A 27725-nucleotide genomic window follows, 5' to 3' on the forward strand; every position below is an offset into this window, starting at 1 on the left:
TGGATTTGCTGTGGACTGGCAGGGCACTCTAGCGCACAGTTTGGGACCTTTGGCCCTACAGAGAAAGAATCCCAGTTCAATTTTGTCTTTCCATACTGCTCATTTGGTGGTGGCACACTATTGCGGGTTTTTTTTTTTTTTTTTTGGTCCAAATGAACTGTGTGCACAGGTCTCATGTCTGCATCTAGGTCACCTGCCCTGTAAAGTTCCGGGACCATTTCTTGCACACACCCTGGCACAGAAGCTAACACACTTTGCACAACATAGAAAATGCTCAACAGTAATTTGGGGATGTATGGATTTTTTAAAAATTACACTATAAACTTCCATAATTTCCCCCCAGGCATTTGGAATGTCTTTCATATTTTCCCAATAAAATGTAAACATGCTTTTTGAACAGAGTGTACAGTCAATGTGTTGCTGACTAATGGATGGAGTGCAGACAACTAATGTTCTTTGAATAAGTAGGGGATGGCCCTGAAGGGGCATAGCCTTTTCTATTGCTTGTAGTTACACTTTTAGGAGTAACATGTCTGGAAGTTACTGTGTTGACAAATGCATTAAATTCTGAATCACAGAAAAATAAAAATTATTTTGAGGAGCGTTATAGCACAGGCTATTATTTCTCTGTGCTATTAATGCTATGTAGCTGTGCCATTAATGACAATATCATCAATCATAGAGCAAAGATGGCTATTGGTAAACATTATGCTTTCAAAGGATGCACTTAAGAATGAATTGCAGTATATTTTCTTTAAATCATCTGAATACTAGGGATTAAAAAGCTAACTGAAGAAGAAATGGTTCCTGTGTTTGTGTACATGTTCATTTTCTTTCTTTTCTGTTTTGTCTCTCTCTTTTTTTAATTTATTTTTTTATTTTTAGAGAGAGGGGAAGGGAGGGAGAAAGAGAGAAACATCAACGTGTGGTTGCCTTTCACATGGCCCCCACCGGGGACCTGGCCTGCAACCCAGGCATGTGCCCTGACTGGGAATCAAACTGGCGACCCTTTGGTTCACAGCTCACACTCAATTCACTGAGCTACACCAGCCAGGGCTCTCTTTTTCTTTTTAAAGCCTGAGAGATGGACTCTACATTCCTTTCTGCCCTAAACAGTAAATTTGCTTCTAATTAGTCAACTGGATTTAGGTCCAACATCATTCAATAGCAAATGATTTGTGTTTTCTTTCAACGAATTAAACCACTGATAGTTACTGGCAAAACACGCATACACTGAGCTGTTTGTCTATTAAAATTAAAGTGGTAAAACTAAATAGGGAGATGAGATGGAGAATACAATCATCTCATCTGTTGGGCTAGTTCCCATGATTTTTCTCTCCTCTTTGTGTCTATTTCCCCTGACGAAAACCTCAGTCCTAGCATTCCTGATAGAGGATCAGTGCTGTAAATTAATTCACTTTCGGGCTAAGCAGACTTCAAAGCACAAACCTGCACTGGGGACAGCGCAGCCTCTAGTTACCTGCTGTTTCTCTGTCAGCGGAGGTCAGCTCTCCATTGATCCCATTCTCTTTGGTATTTGAGTAAGCGCTCTGTGACCCATGCTCCCCGAAGGTGCCCTCCTCATCCTCTCTGTACGGGAATCCATTGGCACTTCTGACAAGTCCTTCCCCTGCCCCGCCTTGATCCTTGATCTCGGGTGGATGTGGGTGTGCAGACGCCTCCGTCAGCTGAGATGGGGTCCAGTGAGGTGCCTGTGCGTCATCTTTCCTATCATCTGCCATTTCCAGTCAACACCCGTGACCTCTCTCCTGTGAGAGGAAGAGAAAAAACAGTAGCCATCACTTTGGGGAAGTCTGATCTGATAGTAGTAGAACCCAGATAGAGCAAGTTTACAGCAAACTCGGCAGTTGGCTACAGTAAACAGGGAAACAAAAAAAAAACATTCCAACAACCTACTTTCAATATCTACAGGTAGATGTTGTCAACACTTTGGTTTGGGGTTTTACAAATCTTTTTTGGTATATCTATTCTTTTCACTTAAGATCTCTATCAATCTATACACACTTAAAAAACTAGTGTTCCGTGTTTAAGGATACAGCGAGCTTTCATTGACAGATGACGTTAACCGTTCAATAGAATCGAGGAATCCAGCACTATGAGAAAACTGAGCAGAAAAAGGTGGGGAAAATGTCTGAGGGGAAATGCTGTACTAAGTACTCCAAGCAGTCTTTTAAAAACTCCAATCTGCATGAAACCTAGAAAATACAATGACCACGATATTAGCCCTTCCCATTTCAAAGGTGTTTACTTCAAACTGGAGGTAGATACGTTTTTCCAGGTACTGCGCATTAAACATTGTTTTGACTTCATTTTCCAGCAAAATTTCATGAGCTCTATTCATAGATTAAAAAGAAAAGGCATTTTCTCATTGTATAACTCTTATATGGAGAAAGGAGAGAAAATATAGAGTCAGGCCTATATTCTACCCGATTGCACTATTTGGCATCTATGTCCAATCAGACTGAAAAACACACTGGGATATATCAGGAAGCTGGAAGGTACAGTAGAGTTTGAATAAGTCACGGAGTTGCTCTGCATATGTTAAGGGCACAGCAGGTACTGCAGGGCCTTCATTTTTATGCTGATGCCACTGAGTTGAATGATGTAGTTGATGGGAGTGGATTTATCACTCAGCTTCTGAAAGCTACCGCCAGCAAGGCAGCCTCCTTGACGGCCTACTGCCCCTGCGGAGGGCGCCAACATAAGCACTAACTGCCTCTGATGAAACTGAGAACATTGTCCTTTTTTTCAGAAAGAGAACCTCAGGCAAAAACCTTCAAATAAGCAAACTAAAATTCTATTAAAACAAATCTACTTCTTTCGACCATGCTCTGTTTCAATGCCTAACAAATAAATTGAGCTCTAAAGAGAGTAAGCTTTCCCACCACATGCTAAGGAGCATCTGCGTGTTTTTTACTGAATTTGATGTTATCCTCAGGTCCCCATTCTAGTTTTCCACTCAGGAAAGAGGTAGATGAATGAACTCATTTAAACTAATTTCACTAAAACCTCAAACTCCCCACACATTGCTTCTCATAAGTGTTCTATTTGTTGTCTTTAAGAATACAGTTAAACAGCATGTAAAAAGTTTAGCTTTTAAAACAGCGATTGAAGAGTTTGTGAATAAGTGTTGTGTGTGGGTGTGTGTATACCACTAACGAAGTGCAAAGAACTGTTTGCACAGACAGTTTCCTCATCTGCCAATCGAGGTGCTGGTTTACTGGTTAGTTACACAGTTTCAACTGCATAAAATAAAGGGCTGGGCACAGTCCCTGACACGTTCAACAAATAGTAGTTACTACCTTTGTTATTGTTATTATAACTACACTATCTATCATTATATCCCCTGTCATGACATATAGAATATTTTAAGTGGGTTTTCTAGAATTATCGGCAGAAGAACAGGAGCCTGAAAACTCGGTAAGCGCAATCACGAGAGTGACTTGCAAGTCTGTCTTCGGATATTGCGTAGGACTGAATGAACATTCCGAGACAGACATGAACAGTGTCTGAGACATGGGAGCTGCTGGGAGGAGGGCATCCTCAGAGCGAACCACTGCACGTGTGCTCGTGAAAACTCAGCTCCATATTTCATCAAGGTGGTTCTGCAAAGTTCTAGATGTTCCTCCGCTGCTGCCTTCCAGTCCAACATCAAAGCACCTAACTCAGGAGTCTAAGCGTTGCGGTCCTTCTGAATGGCTGTGGCATCAAGTGGCTAACAGACTGAACACATCATCTAGATTCAAACGGTTACCTTCTGGATCACAATAATTTATTGATAGTGAGACTCTTGGCTCAGTATCCTTATTGTTACAGGCCTCATTTCTATGCGTCACCCGACAGCTTAATTAAAATTTCCATATTCTTATATGGTCCAATCTATTTTGTGTACAGAGCGAACAACTGTAAAGAGAGAAGACTTCACATAAAGAAGTACATGCTGTGTTACTGTGACTTTTTAAGGACTTAATAGCTTTTATATTTTAGAACAGTTTTAGATTTACAGAAGAATTGAGCAGACAGAACAGAGTTCCCACGTAGCCCCTGCACACAGTTTCCCATTGTTAACATCTTACATTAGAATGGTGAATTTGTTACAGGTCATGAAATAATAGTGATACACTATTGTTAGCTGAAGTCCATAGTTTATTTAGACTGCCTTAGTTTTCGCCTTAGGTCTCTTTTCTACTTTGTCTCAGAATCCCATCCTGGACACTATATTACATTTAATTTTCATGTCCCTTGGGTTCCTCTTGGTTGTGAGAGTTTCTCAGATCATCCTTGGTTTTGATGACTTTGAGAAGTACTAATCAAGCAAATTATAGGGCATCCTTCTACTGAAAATTATCTGACTTTTTTATGTTTAGCTTTCAATCATGTGTTTTGGGCTTGAGAAATGATGGCGCAGGCATGTGTCACGCCAGCGAGAGCTTTTCATATGCTCCGACACGCTGGAATCCCAGGGACGGGCCGTGGTGTGGAGAGAATCCCAGCCGACAGGCCAGAGAGCCCTTCATCTGATGCCACGTGTAGCAACATCTCTAAGAGGATTTGGGAAATACTTAGGTTTTCGCGTTAGCCCACGTTTAACTCTGGGAGTTTTAGCCACAGATACTCAAAGTAAATAAAACAATATGAGCACCCACAACTCCCAGGCAGTTTCCTGCCCAGGGTTCTCTGGCAAAGATTTCTCCATGACTAAAAATTCTCATCTTGAACCCTCAAAAAAAAAACAATGCCAAAGTGAAGGCATCGTTAAGTAGCACTTAATAACCATCCACTTAAAATGTTAAGATAATTTGTTTTCAAGACATCGGGCATTCAAAAAGTGAAGTCCTTAGTGCTTCATGCTTCAGAGTTTTGGATGATTTTCCTTTCAATCAATAAAAACTAATTTTGTAAGAAGAAAGAAGTGGTTGGCCATGTTGATTTCAACTAATATCAGAGGCACAAATGAAGTGAATTTATAACCTAAAACACATCATCTGACTTCCTGATAAGATGGTGCAGATAATACTCCCTAAAATGTATGCAGATTAATCAGATCTCACTTTCTAATTTGTTGGGCTTTTGAAATATACATAGTCTCCCCATCTACCATGTGATAACCATCTTAGAAAATGTCGAGCTGGTCTTGCTCTGACACAACTACTTTGACAGAAAAAACGATTTAAAAGGTGTCTTTCTGCTCTACTGAGAAACTTCTGGAATCAAAGGAGACACTATTTGGCCACATTCACTTCTAATGAGTACACGATATTATTAAAATACCACCCACTCCTGGTGAATTTCACTTAAACTCCGAAGTGGGGTTTTGAGGTCATAGTTTAATCTAATCCTCAAAATGATATTATGACCAGTATAGTTAAAAGTGATCACAGCGTCCTTTAATCACTTCTTACTAGTGTATAATATTATTTTTACCTGAATCCCTCTGAAAGATGTTGATGCGGGATTAAAGAAGATAAGGAAGCTGACAAAGGCAATCCCCTCCAAATCTGTAAGAGGAAACAGTGAGGTACAAAGAACCTGAGCATTCCATTGCCACTTCCTAATGAAAAAGACTCTCCTCTCTCCATACGGCAAAAGACCATATATCCTAGCCACTGAGTAGCTGGAGAGCTTTCACACCATCTTGTGATCCGATAAAGCAAGTATGAACCTTCCCAAACTCCTCTTCCTCGCCCCCTCCAAAAAGCCCAGATGATAATCTGAGCAAGGAAGTTTTTAAAAAATACTAAGTCCAAGACACTGATTTATAATTTATAATAAATTACAATGAAATCTTATCTATTAGGGCAAACCACAAATGCCAATACAAATGAGGATGTAGCTACCTACAATGTGGATTTTTTAAAAATCCAGAAAGTTTAAGTTTCTATTGATATCAGAATGAGACATTTCATTTGACTTTAGCAGATCATGGCTATTTTGCTGTATATTACAGTTCCCTAGCGTTCTTCCCCAAAAGATACACAGTTGGGAAAAACTGTAGAAGCTCTTGTGCCACCAGATTGAGCTTCAGTTTTGCTATCCTTAGTCATTAAACAATTGTCCCTTGGTATGTGGAAGTTCTCTAAGGACAAATCCAAGGATAGATTTATTTCTTCTTTCATCAAAATCCCAGCTTTCAAAATTCAAGTTCTTAACATTCCAGCTTTTCCCCTCAACAAGACTCCTCTCAATCTAATGCCCCTTGGTAAGTGCTGTCGAATCATCGATCAATGCTCCACTTTAATTAATTTTACTGATGGGTAATTTTGTAAGATGTAAGAGTCTTTAATGTTTGGCAATCTGACATGAACCTCTGATTTCAAAGACATGAGCCAAACCATATGACTCGGCACTGATCAGATTTCTAGCTCGAGTATTCAATCTGTATCATCTTACATCATCATACTAAAACTGCTATAACCAGAATGAAAACAATAGTTGTAAACATTTAAGTCCAAGTCGAAATGGTATATGGATTCATTCCTTGTAGATTTAATGTCTGCAAAATTCTTCCTTTTTGTTTTTAGGTACTTTTAATGCATACACGTATAATATTGTAAAGTAAAATTAGTACTTTTCTCATATTGATTAGAAGGTCTTAGAACCATGAATCAGGAACCTTACAAATAGTCAAATCTCTTAGATAGTTCTAGTTAAGAAATACCACAAAAAGAGAAGCAAGGAAAAGAATGAAAGAAACAACAAATAAGAAAAGAAAGAACAGAATAAAGGAAATACACAATTCAACAGAAAACATGGCTTTTGGGGCAAAACTCAATCCATGGTTTGGGACAGATTGATTCCAGTTTTCAACTATTTACTAGAACAATTTTTACCTAAGATGACAATTTGTAGCTTATGGGTAGGTCTGTCCATCAGTACTGCTATTATTTATCAGATTTCTAGAATACTGACTATGCTGCTAATTACATTCCTACTATATTGAGATTCTCTTGTATTTAAATGCATTTGCCTTAACATTTTCCCAAAACTAAGACTATAGTGTTCTATGTTAAAAACTCTGGGACTGTACTTGAGTACCTGCTCAGACACTTACTTAAACTCATACTATTTGTGTATGAGAACAGGTTTGGGCTTGCTCACAGGCAGCACAGAATCACACCTCCAAATCTGCAAAACGACTCCTGAAAACATTCTCTTTTGGGATATGTTTGTCCCTTGCATGAGTTATATACAATAAATTATTTGTGTTGGAATTTAGAAATAAGTCAATATGTACTATGTTGTTTTTTAGTATTTCAGATAAGTCAGTAATACAACTGTTCCCATACTTTCCCTTAATTACTAGAAACTTAACCATGTATTTATCTCATTCTGTGTCTTCAGTACTGCATTGTGTACTTTACATATAATTTACATATAATAATATGTACTTTACATATAATAATCAGTACTTTACATATAATTCAATTGCAAAGCATCAAGTTTCCTCTCAAATCAGGCAGAATACGTATTACAAATAGTAAGTACACATATTGACTTCCAATATTCTACTTTAGGGTATCATTCTTTCACAAAATTATATATTATTTAGCACATATACCTTTCATGTTATCTTTCATGTATATATAAAGTGGATAAAATATAATATAGACATCAATCTTTTCTACACAAAGCATTTTATAAAACCTTACATGATATTCTAGATCTTTCAGATAAGTTACAGGTTAACAAACTTTTAATAAAAATATTATTTCTTGAAAAATTTACATTAGTTTTTTTTAAGTATTTCTCCTTTATCCATCTTTCCTAGAAGATTTTTCTAACTCATCATCCAAATAAATGTTGGTAATAAACAAATGATAACTTTAAAATGACAAGTTACTTTTGAGAGGTGGCCAAAAAACACACTTTTGTTGGTTCTCCCTAAGGGTTATGAAATTATATGTACACACTAAAATTTAATGTGTTCAAAGGCTCACTTGAGAAGCGTTTTTATCCAGAACTCCATCTATCATTGGACTTCCGGCGTATTATACGTGAAAAGAAAAGTCTGATGTGCTCTGATAGGTCCTGTATTTTCAGTTTGTCAAAGCAAGTCATGAAGAGATATTTGCTTAAGTGTATCAAACAGAAATTCCTGAGCACATGTGCCCTAAAGGTTTGTTGATCCAAAAAAATAAAAAAGAAGGAACAGCTGTCAGACCTCCTTCACTATGCAAAGGGAAGAAATAAGTAAGCAGAGATACTCAGCAAAAATTGTCCCTGACGGCTCTGCTGGATTTTGAGCTACTAAGAAATTTGTTTTCTCAGGGCAAATCCAGGGCAAAACATGTTAAATGGAGATTCATTTTATTTAAAATAAGCCATTTCCCTTTTCTTGTTTGTTTTTTTTAAACAAGATTTTATTTATTTATTTTTAGAGAGGGGAAGAGAGAGAGAAACAGAGGGAGAGAAACATCAATGTGTGGTTGTCTCTCAGGTGCCCCCTACTGGGGACCTGGTGCACAACCCAGGCATGTGTCCTGACTGGGAATTAAACCAGCGACTTTGGTTCGCAGGCTGGCACTCAATCCACTGAGCCACACCAGCCAGGGCTAAAAACAAAAAACATTTTCTAATTTTCTATCTACTTAGTTAGGAGTTTTCATGTTTTTCCTTCAGAGTATGAAAAGGGTTATGCAAAAGATGCACGTGATAGTGCTACACAGACTGCCTGAAACACCATTTAGCTGTAAGTTGGGTTTCAGATATTTGTTGAATGTTGAATGAGTAATTCACCAAGCTCCTTATTCCAGAGAGGCACAGGGAAAAGGTTCTGTTGGCTGTACATGTTTGGCCAACACCAGCTCTATCAGTGAGAGGAGGATGGTTTGAAACCTAATTTTCAGGCATAGTAGGTGCGCTGGTCCTGAAGTTGTAACTGGTAGGGAGCACATGAAGAATAACACCAAGTCAGAGAAACTACTAGGCCTGAACAAAACATAGTACACATAATACAGAGCATGGGACATGTAGATGTAAAAATACCTTTCAGATAAATTGTTTCATCCCATCTCAAAAAAGGTTTTAAAATCATGACACTGAAACACTCTTTGTTGATCATTCCCTTCCAATGTATCTTAATGTGTTTTCAGCCAATTACCTCCAATATCAACCTAATAAATTAGAATTTCGGGGCATGGGCTTTGGAAATTGGTACTTTCACAAGTTCACCAGGTGATTCTGAGTCACTCAAGTTGGAAGACTCCTGCTTTGTAAGCTTGCTGCACAGGGCTTCAGAAAAGAATGGAGTGACAGGAACACATACATGAAATGCTCCTGTAGAGTTGGCCTAAAGGGAACAGGCAATGATCTTTTGATACTCCATTTAATTTTTCTCACAAATAGAAGCTGCACCTTTTACTTCCTTAGCCCAGAACATTGGTAAGAGGTGTTGGATTCCACTCCTGGGATGGACTGCTTTTATTTTGCTTCCTGGGAACACACCAATTCTCTGTCGTGTCCCATCCTGCTTGAGGGAGGCAGCCATATCTCAGAAGAAGGTTTAAAATTACCCATTGTCTATGGTATAAGCCTACTTTATATTGTGAAAACAATGATTAATCTTTGCTCAGGCTATCAACATCTTCCCATAGTTTAAAATATTAACCTCAAATCTCCTTGGCATTTATTAATGGTTAATGACAAAAGTACACTTGTTTAAAATATGTCAAATCAACTTATAATTTCCTTTACCTGTTAGATCATTTGGGAGTGGATGTGGGTAATGGGTAGGGTGCGAACGTGTGATAGAAAATCCCAAGGCAGGAAAGCTCTCAAAGAAGTAAATCAGCGACCTCATGTCTAGATAACTGAGACATTCCAGAAGTGTCCTTTAGTAGGATAGACCTTTGTCCCTCGGAATTCCCATCGAACTGCAAAGCTCATTGTTTTTCTTTGGGTTATAATATTAGGAAGATCACAAAGCACAGAAATAGTCCCCAATTATAGTTATTACCAAGCAGCTTTAAATACCCTTAAAAATTGGCAAAAGGAGAAACAACAAAGGCTTGAAAAAACTAAAGGGGAAATACACTGTGCGCCAGAGAGGCATGTCTCCACTCTCATAATGCGCTTGGCACCAGCCGTCCTGAGTGTTTTCTATGACATGCTTTGCCCTGTCATCACGTAATGTGCCAGTTCAATAAAAACACTGGGATTATAACTTCGTACTGCTACACATCCAACGATGAGCAAAGAGTAAAACAACCAGCTATATGGCAATTAAGCACATGAAATTGTTTCCCTTTTCCACGTAGGCTCAATTATGTTTATACTATTACTATCCTATGCATACCAGTGCTACAAATTAGAAACCTTTGTTTTGGTCTTTAACAATGGTAGAAGTATTATAGAGTCCACATATTTACTTATCAAGGCTGACAAATTTCTAAGCTTAAATAGTTGTTGGCTAAGTGACTATCATGCTGCATTTCTTCTCTTTGTCTTCTATGCAAAACTAGGAAAAACGTGCTTGATGACATGAAAAAGTGAAGCTAAAAATCCAGATACTTGTTTCATGTCTCCTCTGTTCTTTGCAAGCTGATTGTAAAATGAGCATAAGAATGACTCATTCTCCATCATACATTGTGACTAATAAACAATTCACATGAAGAGAGTTGGTGGGTACATAATTAGTTTTGAAGATGATGGACACACAGTACACAGCCAGCCAGTGTTAGGTTGGTAGAATTATGTAATACAAATAAAGCATAATTTCAGGCAAGCTGGAAGTACTCAAAAATGCTACTTATTATTAGTTAGTTTGTGGCTTTTATTTGAACATTTTTAACAATAGGAATCAGTGCATGGTTTGCCTTATACTGAAAACCTGGGGCCAGAAGGAGTAAATTATTTGACCAAGTTAGACATTTCCAGGCAGATCTGGAATGAGAAACCAAATCCACTAAGACCCATTCATTGCTTGCTCTTTCACCAAGCAGTGCAACTGGTGGAATGGGGTTGGTACTAGAAAGAGAATCCAATCCTGATAAGGATACAAACCTCATAAACCTGTCCCATTAATAACAATCTACCATATTAAACTGGGTAACGTGCTTTATGAAACAGTTGTATATTATTTCTGAACTCTTTTCCACTTTATCCAAAAGGGCTAAAAAAACCTAACACACATATCAGAAATAAATATGAAAAATGCTCTAAAGCTTTAGCCTCTAATGGTGTTTAACTGTGGACCTGAAGTTGGGTACTACAGATACAGTGGAGTAAGTCAATATTGAATAGACTTCTAACAAGAAAATCAGAGTTGAATCCTGGCTCTCCCACTTCCTAGAGGTGCAAACTTAAACACAATCTCAAATATGAGTGTTAGTTTCATAAGCATGTAATTCACTACTGAACCATTTCAACTGATCGATTTCAACCCATAATCTATATAGACATTTATCATAATTTTAATAAAATTTTCCTTAACTAAGTATAAATAAGCATCAAGATAAAAAGCTTGAAAGAGAAATTGTAACTTGGATTTTGACAACTAGTGATTTTTGTTGTAAACTGTTCCAGTTTTGATTCCAGATCCGGCAGGTTTTGTCCAGTGTCACATAACCAAACACCGGTAAAGTACATCTCCTTCAGGTACAAATCTGAGGAATTTCCTATAGAATTGCTAACATTCAAAACATTCAGTCATGAGAATTTAATGGCATCACCACCAACATGAAAAGTCTGAGTTCCAGACGCCTGAGCGCCACAGTAGAGGGAAGGCACTGGCTGGGTATTCAAGTGGCAAAAGCTAACGTCAGTACTTGAGGACAGGGTGCCTCAGGGGTTTCTTTGTAAAAGGTGGGGACAGGACCACACCCAGGTGAACTTGGAGGCTATACTATGCACCACAAAATAAGATGCCAGCATTAGAAACAATCAAAGCCTGAAAAGGTGAGGAAAACAGTGGGATGGAGAACTGGAAGTTGAGGAGATGTAAGAGCATCAATTTAAAAACTGCTTTATGGCTTTCCATGAGTGGGATCTACTTTTAGTTATTTAGAGCAGAAGGAAGGATGAAGTCCTGGGGAATTATAAGCAAGGTACCATTTGATCTGTTTCCTGCCTTTCACTCCCTGATCCACTCACTCCCTTTGTTTTTTGATGAACAATTCTCTCTCCCCGCAAATGTAAGCCATGTGACAAGAGCTCTTCCTCTTCACATGTTCAGATTAAAAATCTTATTCCACATATAGTAAGTGTATTTTGACTTACAACACAATCAGCCATAGCATTTGATTTCTGCATTTCTTTGAACTTACTGCCCTCCTTGTGAGCAAGCTGCAAGGTCAAATGTCTATCCAGTCCCAAACATTGGAAAACAAATAGGACACTGGCCTATGTGACTGCCAAAATGATTTTCAACTTGAAGGTTACAAATGTTAATTCATTTAATTGTTTGATAGCATTTCCAAAACATTGATGGAAAGGCTCTATGTATCACAGGAAATGCACTGGGGATATAAGGCAAATATACCAACTTTATGCTGAAGGGGCTGGGCTCCTAGCCAAAGCAACAGCAAAGACACAGCGTGGCGCATGCTGCCATGCAGAGAAGGACAGGAAGCTGTCGAGGCGCAGACACAGCTCCTGCCACACTGGGAAGTCGACCAACGCTTCCTGGATGAGCTAATATCTGAGTTGAGTTTAAACAACACGTGGTAGTTAATGGGAAAAGGAAGGAAAACTCCGTGGAAAGAAAGAGCACGAATGACTACCTCCCATGCTATTTTTGACTAGGCCCGGGCAATGCCTCCCAGGAAAATACCACAAGGAGCCTGCATTTGGCATCCCCCCAACTCTAGGTTTCTCTCTGCGCTAGGCATTCCTTCCTGTTCTGTCTGATTTCCCCACAAGGCTGTGAGCTCTTGGAGGAAGAGCTATGTTCACCTCACCCTCAGCAGCTAGTTCAGTGTGTGGCGCAGACCAGACCCAACAGAGCTTTACTAAATGAATGAATAAGGAACATGTGGGAAGCCCATCATTGTTCACCATGGCCCAGAAGCGGAGTGGGATATGGGGAAGTGAGGCTGACAGGCAGGCAATGCAGAATCGTAAGGGGAGGTAGTAAGCCCTGCCTCGTGGCACAGCCGGGTTTCTTTTTCAGAACGATGGTTCACCAATGGAATTACTACAAGTGAATTGGAAGGAAGCATGACTAAACATGAAAACATCTCTTAGTTACATGACTAAATATGAAAGTGTGTAGACCTGGACTATGGTAGTGTGGTCAGGATGAAAGTGAGGCTAGACTCGGTTCAAAAACTTAATTAACTAAAACACAATCTAACCCTCTTCTTTGAACAGATTACCATATAAAGTTTCTCTAATTATTTTAGCTGCAACGTACCGCTTACATGCCTTAATTTCTACCTGTTCCTCACGAGAAAGGGAATGACAAAGCATGAGGTCTTACACATTCTGACAGGTATTGACCTTTTTGTTTTCTTGAGTTCAGTGTGTACTCCAGTCACATACCATGTTCTGAAGAGCAATTTTCCACCAAAACTGTATGGTGTTAGAGAATATGGTGTTATCTGATTTTTGATGAACCATGCAAGATGGAATTCTTTTGCTTTACTTGTTGCTCAGCATGAGACCCATGAGATTCTTTTAGACACATTTTCTTGAGATGTGTCTCAAGATTACAGAGATACACAAGCCTGGTCAGATCTGCGTTTGTCTGATGAGAGACTGTTGCAAGGAAATGAAGAATACTGAGAAAAAGACAGAGTACCTAAATGCCTGAAGACTTGGACTTTCCTTAAGAGGCACTACAGTTGTAATCTCTCCTCCGCAGAAAGGAACATCATGGATGGAACTGGAAAGCATTATGCTGAGTGAAATAAGCCAGGCGGTGAAAGACAAATATCATATGATCTTACCGTTAACAGGAATCTAAACAAACCAAACAAGCAAGCAAAATACGACCAATGACACTCAAATATGGAACAGGCTGACAAGGTCCAGAGGGGAGAGGGGAGAGAATCATAGGGGAAAAGGGAATGGACTCACATAAACAAGTATAAAGGACACATGGACAATAACTAAGGGTGGGGGGTGGAAAGGGGAGGGAGGCGGGGAGCATGGGGCGGGGGGCGGGCAGGGTTGGGAATATAAGACAGCTGTACTTGAACAAGAATTAAATAAAAATTATATTTAAAAAAAAGAGGCACTACAGATGCTCCTCGACCCACAATGGGGTTGCTTTCCATTAAACCCATTGTAAATTGAAAATGTCATATGTTGAAATGCATTTAATACATGTAACCTAGTGGACATCATAGCTTAGCCTAGCTGACATCACATGTGCTCAGAACACCATATCCAAAAAACACTGGCAACCCAGCACAGTGTAGGGTATCAGTGGTTTGTCTTAGTGACTGTGTGCCTGCGTGGGAGCTGTGGCTGGCAGTCACAGCCCAGCATCACGAGAAGTTTCCTGCCACATATTGCTAGCCGGGGGACAGATCAAAATTCAAACTTCCAACTATGGTTTCTAACTGAATGCATACATATCGCTTTGGCACCATCATAAATTTGATAAATCGTTAAGTCAGGAACTGTCTGTATTTATACATTGCTTTACCAATCATGCATTGAGTCTTCATCTAATTTCAGGTCTTTATCAATGATCAATTTATTTATTATGCCTTCTAAAACCTTTTCAGTAAACATTTACTAAGTATCAGCTTTATACCAAGAATCTGGTAGGCACTAGGAGTACAATGATGATTGAGAGACACTCTGGCCACAAATAACTCACACCATGCTGAGGAAGGCAAGATGTGCTTGAAAAACTCAAGATAACATATAGATGCAATAATAGAGTAAACCACAGGTGCTATATGAAAATAAACCTTCTGAATCATATATATATATATATATTAATAACTTTCTTTTTTTAAAGATTTTATTTATCTATAGAGGGGAAGGGAAGGAGAGAGGGAGAGAAATATCAATGCATGGTTGCCTTTCATGTGTCCCCTGCTGGGAACTGGCCTGCAACCCAGGCATGTGCCCTGACTAGGAATCAAACCGCGATACTCTGGTTCGCAGGCCTGCGCTCAATCCACTGAGCTACACCAGCCAGGGCCTGAATCATATATATTTTTAAATAAAAATGGATAAATACAAAATATCTGTATTACATTCATTTTTAAGTACACTAAACGAATGCACACGCGGGAAGTCCAAAATCCAGTTAACTATATTAAATACTAATTTTCTTCTAGAGAAAGATAAAATATGAGTCATAGAAAAGTAAAGTATGAGTCATAGAAAGCAGCTCAATTTCCCTTTGGACATCAGGCAGGCTGTGTGCTTCGCTGCGCTCGGTCTGCCCCTGCCAGCTGTAATTGTGACTCAGGGGGATTCTGAGTTAAGTTGGAAGCAGTCTTGTTTGCACCCAAGTTGAGTTGGGCCAAAAAGGAAACAGCAGAATTCTTGTCATTTGGAATTCCCTCATAACTCAGGTCTGATCCAATTGGGTCAGCCTTCATGCACTGTTCAACTTATTTCATTGAGCAGACATATCTTGGTGTACCCTGGAGTGAATTCTAGAAATGAGGTCAACTTTTTTATGGCTTGCTGCTTGTATTCTGCTAAACTTTTGGAGTGATGTGATGTGGCACAAATTTGCTAAATTCTCCACGCCTGAAATACTTACTGATTTTAGAGAAGGGGTGGTAGGTCGGGGGCGGGGGAGAGAGAGGGAGAGAAACATTGATTTGCTATTTTAATTTTTATGTATTCATTGGTTGCTTCTCATATGTGTCCTGACCAGAGCAAACCTGAAAACTTGGCCTATGGGGATGATGCTCTAACCAACTGAGCTACTAGGGCCAAAGCCTGAAATACATACAATTAGTCTATGTTTTTGAGATGGTAAAAATTGAGCTGGGAAAAATATTCAAGTAAACAAATATCTACAGCAATTAAGTTTTCTACAAAGACAAATATTCTAATCTAATACATAAAAGACTTAATACAAGTACAGGCATGGACATGGTAATATGGTGGGCCCACAGGTAAAAATATTTTAATATAAAAATAGACCCATCATAGACAAGAAGGCAAATAGATTTTGCCAAGAGCAAATAAAAACAGGACTTGGAATGCCAAAACTGTTTAATAAACTTTAAAATAAAACATGTAACAGGAAGGTCAAAATTTTTGAGGAGGCATATTATTTTTAAATATATATTGCTTCTTTGATTTATTTCATTTTATTTTAGCTAAATAAGGAGGTAAATCAAGGAGAGGAAATTCTGCAAATTTAGGCTGGGGAGTTTAGAGTTGAGTTATGGGAACAAATGTGGACTGAACATGGGATCATGAAAGAATGTTCTAGATAACTACTTTTCTCCACAAAAATGACCCTAATGAACTGTCATTTACCTTCATGAGATCCTATTTCCACTGGGCATTTGGGTTGAGAATATCTACACAGCAAGATTTAATTTCACTTTTATTACCTTTTTCACTGTTCTATCTTTAAAAAATACATTAGAATAAAATATTAAACTTAAAACTATTAAGTGTCTGGTATTTTAATCATAGAAGTAAAGGGAAATACACTTTCAGTTGAACATAAGTATTTTCTTGGTAAACTCAGGACAATGTAAATTATGATGCATGGTTACCTCTCCTTTGAGGCACCATAGACCTTAAGTGTAAAGGAAACCAAATTTCTTAAGAAAGGATAAAAGTCTTTTCAAGAACAACTGATAAGTAAGACAGAGACTTAAATAAAAGAAAAGAAACAGTGAGACAAATGCTTTAAGCATGAGCAGGAGAGAGAAATACGAGATTAGAAAATTCTCTCTTCTGATGGTGAAATACAACAACATTTCATGAACCCCCATTATGCCATAGGCATGGTTCTAGGTGCTGAGAATGTGCAAATACTAGGTTTTGGTCTTAAGAAGTTATTGAGAGACACCAACATGGCCATAGACAGTTTGGTGGCAATATTATAAATGCTTCAGTAGAGGTACAGAGGGGGAAGTTCCTAAGAAATCAGAAAATTTATGGGAGACTACATGGGCAAAACTTGCTTCCAGTCTTGAAGGGTGGACATTCATGGTGGACCAGGGTGTAATTCTACCCACACACAGGAACGGTGATACAAAGGCATGGAAGCGGGTATAAGAGATCTGGAAACACCAAGAACGTTTCAGAATGTCTAAATCAGGAGTAGAGGAAAATGCACAAGAGAGGCAAGCATCCAGGTGATGAAGCATCTTGTTTCTCAGGCTGTGCAGTATAAATTTTATCATTATCAGTGGCATACGACTGAGAAACACTGAGCAGATGAATGAGAAGATGAGCCCGAGAAAGAATTACAGAAGTTTATGATCAGAAACAGGAAAAGCAGACAGATGGTCATCAATGCAATAATCAATGAGAAAGCATGGACGAATTTGAATTAAGGTAGTAGTAATGGAATTGGAGATGGCGGGAAGATACAAGATACTTATTTTGAGACAGAGGAACAAATTCCTATCTCCATAAAAGTTGCATTTTAATGAAGTAATTACAGAGAAACCAAGCACCTAATTAAAATATAGAAAGTATTTAATATGAGAATATTAATTTTACACTTAATGTTAAACTATTAAACTTAATGTTTGATATTCAATATATTTAATATAAAGCTTAAAATGAGAAGAGTCTAGCAGGGCATGAGGAAGGCACTATTTCCAAGAGGATATCCAGAGAAGGATCTTCAAGCAGTGAGCTCAGAAAAGACTCAGATGACACAGAGGGTGCTAGCTATGCAAAGAACTGGGGTAAGAATGGTCCAGGAAGAAAATGGGTGCTTTAAGTATAAAAGTGCTGGGGCAGGTATGAGCTTGGTGTGTCTGAGGCTGACCTGGAGTCACACGCAGGAAGAGCGCCCTGAAAGCGGAGCAGAGTCAGGCAGTGTAGAACTCGGTCAAGAGCTTAGATTTATTCCTAAGTATGGTGGAAAGGGAGGAAATAGGGAGGTGTTGGTCAAGGTTACACACTTCCAGTTATAAGGCCAGTAAATTCTGGGAATCAATGTATTGACTGGTGATTAGAGTTAATAATATTGCATTATAGGCTTGTAAATTGGTAACAGTGTAGATCTAAATGCTCTCACCACAACAAAGAAATGATAATTACGTGACATGCTGGAGGTGTTAGCTCATGCTATGCGGGTGATCATTTTGCAAGCTGTAAGTGTATGAAACTGACACAATGTATATCTTAAACATAGAGAATGTTATATGTCAATTATATCTCGATGAAGCTGGAGAAAGGGTATGAGAAGAAATCCTTGCAGGATTTTGAGCAGGGTGGTAATAACTGTTTAAAAGAGCATATGGTTGCTGTGTGAAAAACAGAACACAGCAGGCAAGACTGGTTCAGACAGGCTTCTCCAGTTGTCAGCTGAGACGAAGGCAGCTCCCAGCACAAGGGTGCTAAGGGGATTAGAAGGCAGTGGACTCCGAATGCCAGGAACGATAGTTACAGGATAGGCTTGTCGTGACTTAAAACCAGTGTGAAAAATATAAGTTAGAAGGGTTTCCTATGTATTTTCTATGTACAAATATTTTGAACTGTGTACTACACTGGCTCAGCTCTGCATTGAGAAAATTACATACAAATTATACACCAGTATGCATTTCCCTACAGGGCTTCGTTGAAGAATTAATTTTCCTGCCCTCAGGTTCCATTCAAATAACACTCCTGCAGTGTATTTACATTTAAACAATCCATAGATATGTGTGTGAGTATATCATATAGGGGTGTGCATGTATATGATATTATTACCATCTATTACTATATTTTTCAATTCCTCTTGATTTAAAAACAGTTTCCTTTAGAATTCTTAGGTTCCAAAAATAAAAACAAAAAAAGACCCACTCCAGTTGTAAACATATGCCAAAAAGAAATACACGAGCCAAAACAAAAAGGCTTAACACACTGCTTCGCAGAAGCAGGAATGTTCTAGGGCCCCAGCAGTCTGCCTAGGACAAAGGTTTTGTTCATTGTTTTGGCACTCTACTCTTTGTTCAGGATTAATTACTATTGGACCTCTCCTACAGCCCCGTTCAAAATAGTTCTAAATGACTCAGGCTTTGGCACCCCCTCACTAAAGTATCTGCTTTAGTGAATTCTAAGTTTCACTTACGGAGCTACAACTATCTCAGAGTCACACTGCCTTCTGCAGCAATTACTGAGCACATGATAGGACTGGAATCCTTGAAATTTCTTATGAAAAAGTGCAGGAGGTGAGTGAGGAAAAAAAGAGTAAAAAATAAACTGTTAGAAATTAACAATAGAAGGTTCCAGTAGGTCCTTATACTCCTCGGGAAAAACAATCTGGCAGAGACACCAAAAGGTATTGGGCTCCAGGTTCCACTGTGCTGGATTTTTCTCATCACTTTCCATTCTGTTCAGATGGGCTGACTCATCCAACTGCTGTTTCTTATAGACTTGCAGAAAAGGCCAGTTTGACTGGAGGTTATTAATTTTAAAATGCTCTTGGATGCCATGAGAACCTGATTAAATTGCTACTCACTCTCAAAGAGAAAGGAGTTTTAAGCTGCAAGGAAAAACCAGCGATCACACACTCACTGCAATGCAGTATTTTCGCAAAGACTCGGGCGTTCTGTGGTTGCAGGACACGAACTCAGTGACAAACTGTTTAGCAGAAAGTTGATTTTGTGGTATAGTTAGCTGACATAATGGCTTTGATTCAACACTGACACAATATCCTAGACATACACAATAATCAGATGCATTGCTACCCTCCATGTAAATAGCAGCACTTACCACCATCCGAGCACACAGTGCAGACAGAACAAATACACGATGTGGGGCCTACGTATGATCATTTATCAAAACTCCACAATTCGTTTAAAACCTGTGTAAACCTACCAAATGTGGGGTTTTCCTCAATAGTTCACCTTTACTTGTTATTTTTTCTTTAAAAATCCTTCAAAATAAGTTTAGGTCATCCCAATTCATGTCTCTTTATAATGGATTTTAGAAACTTAGTAAAGTACAAATACTTATTTTTCCCAGTGAAGCTTTCTACATCTACTAATTCATGAATTGATTCATTTAGCAAGAAGTTACTGAAGAAAACTATGAGCAGGACAAGCACTATAATTTTTTTGTCATTATCCTTTTGGACATAATGCTTATTTCCACAAGGAGGGTTTTGGAAACGTCTTACTTGAGTACTACTGTAACAATTAACTTTCATAAGCTGATGCATTAAGTACATTCACTATTTTAACATGACACTGAAATTATAATTTACAGTTTTACCTCTATGGTAATATTGGTATCTACTCTGGCAGGGCTTAAATTACTGGATCCAAATACTCAAATGTATTAATTCTGTAGACAGATGTATAACAGACTGCCAGCAGTTTACCAGAATCTCTTTCTTCTTTTGTCCTGAGCATGTAGCAGGAGTACATTTCCTAACCGCCCTGTGGTCATGTGACTCAGCTCCAGACAACGGACTGTGAACAGAAGTGATATGTGGGCTTCTAGGTTTGGCTCATCTACAATTTTCATGTGTTCCTCATTGGCCTTTGCCCTTCAACCCATTGAATGGAGGCAATGGCAAAGTAAAGCCACACGTGGGAGAATTCAGGATCCCTGGTTGACTAGGAAGTGGGCAGCCAGCCTCCCAACCCAAATGCACCTACAAGACTGTTCAAGGCGCCAGAAAGAAAAGTTGTGACACATTTCTGGATCTATTTGTTTTAGCAGCTAGCCAATCCTAACTACTATATACTTGGTTTGAAAAAGAGTCTAATGATATTTTTTTAATGATGAGACTAATAGAAGTAACCTAATCAAATAAAACAAATTTAACTAACTATCCCTAATTAACTGCCTACACACTAAATCCCGGCAGCAGCTGGAACAGCCCGTGGTTACTGGCGTGGGAGAAGTGAGGTGGCGAAGAGGAAAAGGCGTTTCCTGCAGCTCCTCAATCATCCACTTCTTCTCGTAAATCGTCTACCTAGTAGGGGTGGACCAAAGACGGTCCAGCCTTCAGATTGGTCTTCTCATAATACCTGCTTTGTGGCCAAGACAGATGAATAGTATTTTATTAATATTAGTCTCCCTATTTGTTCTTCAGCATATCTTTTTCTGCCTCCTCCAAAGCTTTATTTCATTAAATATCCCCCTGCGGTCTCACAATGTTAGCTTCTTCCTGCCCTTACTTTCTGATTATGAACATACTTTTTTTTCCCTATCCAAAACAAACAAACCACCACACACACAAAAGAAAAAAAAACACCACTATGAAACTTATTTTGTAAAGCTTCTACCTAGCGCGACAGCTCATTTCTTCTTCACCCCCGTAACTCCTCACTTATTTGACACTTACGCTTTTAGTCTTATGTACTCATCATTTATTATGGTTATCAACTAGTAACATTTTAAAAATATTACTTTCCTTTCAAATCTAATCATACGGTTCTGGAGGCACAAAGAGTGAAAAGACAAAACTTCTGCCTTTGAGGGCTCCACAGAGCTGAGGAGAAAGAGATGAAAACAATTACACACCAAAATGATGTTTTGGTCCTACGGACATTTAAATGACTGTGAAAGCCTCTTCTTCCCCAGAAGCACAATTAACACCATAGCATTGGTGGCATTCTACTTAAGCAAAAAAGCAGATTTCTAGTGACTTCAACGCCTTCCCCAAATCGACTAAGATAAGGCTACTGCACCTGCCGTACAGAATTTTCTGAAGGCAAACATCCAGCAAAATTTGAGACTTTTAAGAGCTCCACAGAAGCACTGCGCCCTTTTGAGTGACTTACATTCCTGGCCAATAAAAGAAATAAAGGCATAATAACCATTCCTAGGCAATCATTCTGTTATTCTAAGCATTAGAAGAACTTAAGCTCATCAGCACCAAATTTTTGTCTTTTCCTACCTCCATTTGGCCAAACTGGTCAAAGGCAAAGACTTAATAACAGCGCCCTCCTAACAAGAACCCCGGCCTTTTGCAGCAGGTGGCGCCCACCTCTGCCTACAGAACTGCAGCCTAAACAATCTGCTCGGGACTGCCGAGAAATCAGTGGAATGTGCTTCTGACTCAGCCTGTTCAGTAGGAGGACTGTTATTGTTATTTTCACTCCTGCCGGAGTATGTGGGCAATCCGCCCTCCTTCTGTCTCTGCTTAACCATGAAACATCCCTCTTCCAAACCTCACCCCTGGAATATCCAGTTTGAGGTCTGGATAGGACTACCAGCTGATAGTACAGGTTAGAACAGGCTTTCATAAACAAACCATCTGATATCCTAATTTACCAGGAGACTTTATTTTTAGAATGTTAAACCTGCCTTTAAGATTATTAGAGTGCCAGGGACCAGAGCTGATTGCTGAGGAGATAGTGATCAGCACAAGTCGAGGCACTTATTTTTGGCACACACCGTGAAGATACCAGGTTTTCCTTCTCTTTTCCTTAACTGTTGGGGTATTGGGGTCCTACTATTTGTCTTTCTCTTGCCAAATGTTCTCAATAATGTGCACATTCATCAAGTGCTGCTCCTAAAGAACACTGGAAAAATAAAACAAAATCTTATTTTACAGAAAATTGTCTTTAAAGGCTAAGCTTCATCCATCCGTGAATGATGGAAAATATAAATCTATCCTGAAAATAAAACAAAATCTAAGCAATGTCAGCTTGTAGCAAATCTTATTGCATGGAATAATAAAACAAATATTTCTCTGTTCCTTTAAAAATGGCTTTCTCATTTCTACCTCACTAATTTGTCTCTAATTTGTGTCTGTGGTACCATAAATTAAAATTCAGGATTAATTTTATTCTATCAATAGAATAAAGTTTTGTCATGATGTGTAAAGTCACGTGTCAAAAACGTCCATGAAAACTTTTTAGCATTTCAGAGTCGCTACACTCTGTGAGGACAAATGGAAGGACTCTTGAAAAGAGCAACCACCATCACCAACACACATTAAGGACACTGTGTCTACCTAGCCTCATTTCACAGTTAGCCTTGCATACTGATTCAGTCCTTTGGCCGGCGAGGGTTCGCCAAAATAAAGACACCACTCTGGACACCACTCAGAACATCACACAGTCTCTGCTCTCAGCAGGAGGAGAGACTGTTGAGATGATGTCAGGGAGATGATGTAGAAGATGACGTAGAAGATGATTTATATATAGCGCCTTCCCGGTCACAGTAGGAGTGTGGGCATTATTCTGACTGTTCTGGGCAGCCATTGGTGAATTTTGAAGAAGAATCCTACCAATGGATTAAGACCCATTAAAGGTTACACTAAATGAACAACAAACTATAGATCAGCCAGACTGAGCACAGGGGACTAATGCAGTTATCAGGGCGAGAGAGTGGCTTCTGATGATATAGGCAGAGATAATGAGAAACAGCAAACTCCAGACAGGCATGATTTGGGTACTATTATCTGCTATGAGGCTTAAAGACGTTGAGTAATATGCCCTCAACAGGTGGTGGGGGCTGCAACGACACCAACTCTCGGGGCTGTTTACTACTCTGTAATGTTTACATGGGGCTCTTGCATCAAAGAGATGCTGATATATCCACCTTTACACTTAGAATTAAATGTATTATGTTTGAAAATTTTAATTCTAATTTTATAGAATAAGTAGTAGCATCAGCAAATGACCACAGATTTGTTGCCTGTTACAACGCCTTTTCATTTCTGGTATCCCATGCAGTATAACCTAACTGGCACGGTAGATGATGGCACATCCAAACAATGTCAAGGTAACAGAGCGAAATGGAGATACCTAATAAAGTAGTCACTTTATGGTATCACTAAGTGCATCGCTGCTGTTCCCAACCGTCTTTTTTCTCACTCTAGGTAGATATTGTGTCTTCCTTGTTTTTCTAACATCAGCCTCCTCACCTTACATAAAAGGATCCCAGTAAATTTTGGAGGAATGAATTAAACTGCTATTTTTGTGTCACATAGTTTGTGTCAATCCTTTACCTGATGGGCAATATAGCTTTGGAGTCTGAGAGCAAAAAGTTTGACTTCAGGCTCTACAATTACTATATCATCTTGGGTAAGTTACCTGATATATTTAGGCCTCAATTTCCTCATCTGCAAATTGTGATGCACCTTTGACCTGTGATGCTTACATAATATCTTGAGTCTATTCATATTTGCCCAGCAAAGGTTAGTTTATCTCTTTTTTCCTCCCCCAACTCTGCCACAGCAGTAATTTACTCCCTTTAGAAAATAAAAAGTTATGAGAAATCCTGTATCTATAAATGTTACTACTATTTACTGACATTTATTTCACCTTAAATTCTAGAATTAGCTGTATTAAAAATTAGAAAACTATTTTTAAAGGGTGCCCTTATGATTTTTGAACGGAATATAAGCAATTAACATGAGGCAAACAAGACTTTTTCTTTTCAGTCTCTTTTAATTTTGAGGGTAGTATTTTATATTCAGAAATAGTCAGTATTTTATCTACGGGAAAAGAAACAGATTTGATTATTGTTAAGGCAAAATCTGTGAATCACGACTCCCGTTAGTTAGCAAGATCCTAACAGCCAATAAAAAAGTGCTTCTCTAATGAGAAAAAATGAAACATAAACCAGATTGGCATGATATATTCAGAACTTCGGGTTTCTTATACACAAATCCTAAAGATGCTTTGCTAGCCATACTTAAACCATTGTTAAAGATTTAGCATTAAATCTTCAAAATGATGAAAGTTATTTACAAGTATAATAAGTAATACTAAGCACCAGACGACTGAATGAGTCGACTTTGCAACAGTTAGAATGAGTCAACCAGATCTCCCTGTACCAGTATGGATGGAGCTCTAACTGTAACGTTGGATGAAGGCAGGATGCAAGAGAATGTAATATGTACAGTAGGTATCATTCATGTAAGTTTTTTTAAATGTAAATAATTATATGGCATATTGTCTCACACACACGTCATTAAAGTAGAGAACACACAAAGAAAAGGTTATGTCATCTTCAGGATTGTGCACCTTTCAGAAAGAAAGGAAAGGAAGGAGGGTGAGCTTTTGCTTTTTCTGCAGTTTTTTATGTCTTCAGAAAAGATTTGACCATATATGGTAATTACTTTGTAGGGTATTTAAATGTCTAATCACTATGTTGTATACCTGAAGCTAATATAATCCTGTGCATCAACTAATCAAATGTAAATTTTAAAAATGTTTGAACTGACAGTTAGCACTGGCTCAGTCCATGTGGTTGATACTTAGTTATTTGTAACAAATTGTCTATATTTTAGGAATTTTGTAAATTGTATTGATTAAAAATAAAATAATAAAGCAATAAGAAGAGTAAAGCATACATTGCCATGGCTGATTAAGATGGGATATTCAGCACCTCTAATAAAAAGAAATTAAGTTGAAATGCATTCTTCAGTCTCTAGAATAAAAAAATCATCCATTTTTATTTCTTCTGTAATATTATTCTGCTTTTATTAAAGGGATTTTGAGTTTAAAGAAAGATGTACAATAAAGAACACTATTCTTTCTGCTTATAAACTAAGTATATACCTTTCTTTAGTTAGTCATGCAACAATGAAAAAGTAGAAGATAAACCTAAAATAAATGTTTGCCTGAGATGGCTTTTTCAGTAAGTACATTATATATTTTTTCTTCCATAAGCTCAGATGGAACCAACTCACAACATAGATGAGTCTCACTGCGTGATGTTTCCACCACGACATGAAACTACTATTACAGTAACAGCTGGGGCCAGTGTTCTTCCTGGCATTCACTGCTCCCATGCCCACGACTGCAACCTCGAGTGAACTGCATCTACCTGCCGCCCCCCTCTCGGCCTTATGCAGCTGCTCTGTAAAATGGGGATGATCCCTGTTATGTACTCAGGGTTGTTGCAAGGTTTAAATGATTTAACTTAATGCACAGTATGTCACATAGTAAATGCTGCGTCTGGCACACAGTTAATGTTGAGAAAATACTATTGATACTGTTAGCCATCACAGGGATGACAGGCTTAATTCAATTCTCATTTCAGAAAAAAAATCTTTTCATTTGTTTACTATGAAATCATTTAAAATATTAAGTGCTATTTTTAATGATCTTAACTATTAACTGTAGAATTAATGTGTATGAGGAGGGACCCCCCAAAAAAGGAATTATCTTCTGGAGGGAGGGCCCCTTGTAATACAAGCTTCCCCCGCTAGGTGAGTGTTCTGGGGATCAATCTGTATCAGTGTGCCAGCTGGCATTGTTGTGAGAGGCTGCATTTGGCTTCAGTGAATTTTGTTGGAAGACTCTTTCAACACGTTTGCCCATTTCATGATGGGTGATTTACGAGTGCACCTGCCACACTGCACTGAGTGTTCAGAAGTTTCTGACCAAAAAACAGCACCTTCCCAATTTGTCCAATCTTGCCCTGAGAGACTTTTTTTGGTTTCCCAGGATGAAAAAAGACCTCAAAGAGAAATGTTTTGATGATGTAGAAGAGGTGAAACAAAAAACAGCAGAAGCACTACAAGGCATCAAAAACAGTTCAAAAACTGTTTTGAGCAATGGAAAAAAATGTTTCAATGGGTATATTGCATCAAATGAAGAGTACTTCAAAGGTGACTAAAGTACAAACATGTAAGAATAAATACACATTTTTAATAAATAAATTCTGAGTTTTTCTGGGTCTCGCCTTATATTTCTCCATTATCAAAATAAATTAATATTTAGTAAAGATATTTTAAAAATATACTGCTAACAGTCATTTTTCAAAATTGTGGGCAACTTTTTCATGTAGAGAGAATGAAACTTACCTAGTCAAGGAAGTGGTAAAATGGTAAAGTTTGTTATGTTGTATTCTCAAAGGGTTAATAATAAGTTCTGGCTTCTTTCTGTAAAAACAAAAATTAGGAAATTAGTAACTTACTCTCTGTTCCATGTACATTAATTACATCATGTAAATAAATACCGAATTCAACTTGTCTCTTTCTCTTCTTATATTGGATAACTATGAGTCCATGAGATAAATTTCATGGTGGTTCTTTACAGTCATAATATTGAATATTTACAAGCTGTAAGGTGCTCTTTTAGGTATTCGGAATAGAGCAATAAAGATGTCAATTGTTGCATACTTTCCCTCACTTTTCAGCTTTAACTCCAGTGAAGTCACAGAAGTATTATATTCAAGAAAGAATAAAATTTTAAACTGCTTAAATTGTTTTCAGCTTATAAATAGCAAGCATTTGTATTCTCTCCCAAGAGAATGTCTTCTTCTTGGTAAATTGTTAATTATACCCAGTGTGTTTTAAATGACTGGCCCTCTAGCCCAGGTTGTACCAACTCCCTCCAGCACAGGACGGATAGGTCCTTTTTTCTTTTTAATGAATTAAATTTTCTCTATATATACTAAACTTATTTTGACATTCAGAATCCTAAAAGTCATTTTGGATTAGTACTTCTGCTTAGAAATTCCACTAGAACAATACAGAATACTTCTTACTAATACAGTACCTAGAAAAACATACAATTACTAGAAGGCACTGGGATGGTTTTGTACTTAATAAGCCATTCAGGTGTAATCCTCTTAATCTACAAAGGGCAAACCACACATACATAACACGCAAGGGGCAGAGCTGAGGCCCAATATGAAGTCCTGATGTCTTACAGGTCTCTAACTCTAGGCATCTCCTTGTGCTTTCCCCA

At 38.3% G+C, this 27725-nt stretch overlaps 1 protein-coding gene across 23 annotated transcripts in view; it reads right to left on the reverse strand.

Annotated features, from left to right (window-relative positions):
* MAP2 (microtubule associated protein 2) overlaps nt 1-27725 on the reverse strand; it is a 258006-nt gene that overhangs the window by 63375 nt on the left and 166906 nt on the right. For all 23 annotated transcript variants that reach the window (XM_037029602.1, XM_037029714.1, XM_037029687.1 and 20 more), the window contains 2 exons: nt 26837-26914; nt 1481-1769 (listed from right to left, as the gene is read on the reverse strand). In XM_037029602.1, the coding sequence (XP_036885497.1) occupies nt 1481-1742 (262 nt within the window). In that variant the 5' untranslated portion in view covers nt 1743-1769; nt 26837-26914. The remainder of the gene's footprint in view (nt 1-1480; nt 1770-26836; nt 26915-27725) is intronic.

This window comes from Sturnira hondurensis, unplaced genomic scaffold, assembly GCF_014824575.4.
Source record: "Sturnira hondurensis isolate 20B ecotype Veracruz unplaced genomic scaffold, ASM1482457v3 Scaffold0001532, whole genome shotgun sequence".
Taxonomy (NCBI): Eukaryota; Metazoa; Chordata; class Mammalia; order Chiroptera; family Phyllostomidae; genus Sturnira; species Sturnira hondurensis.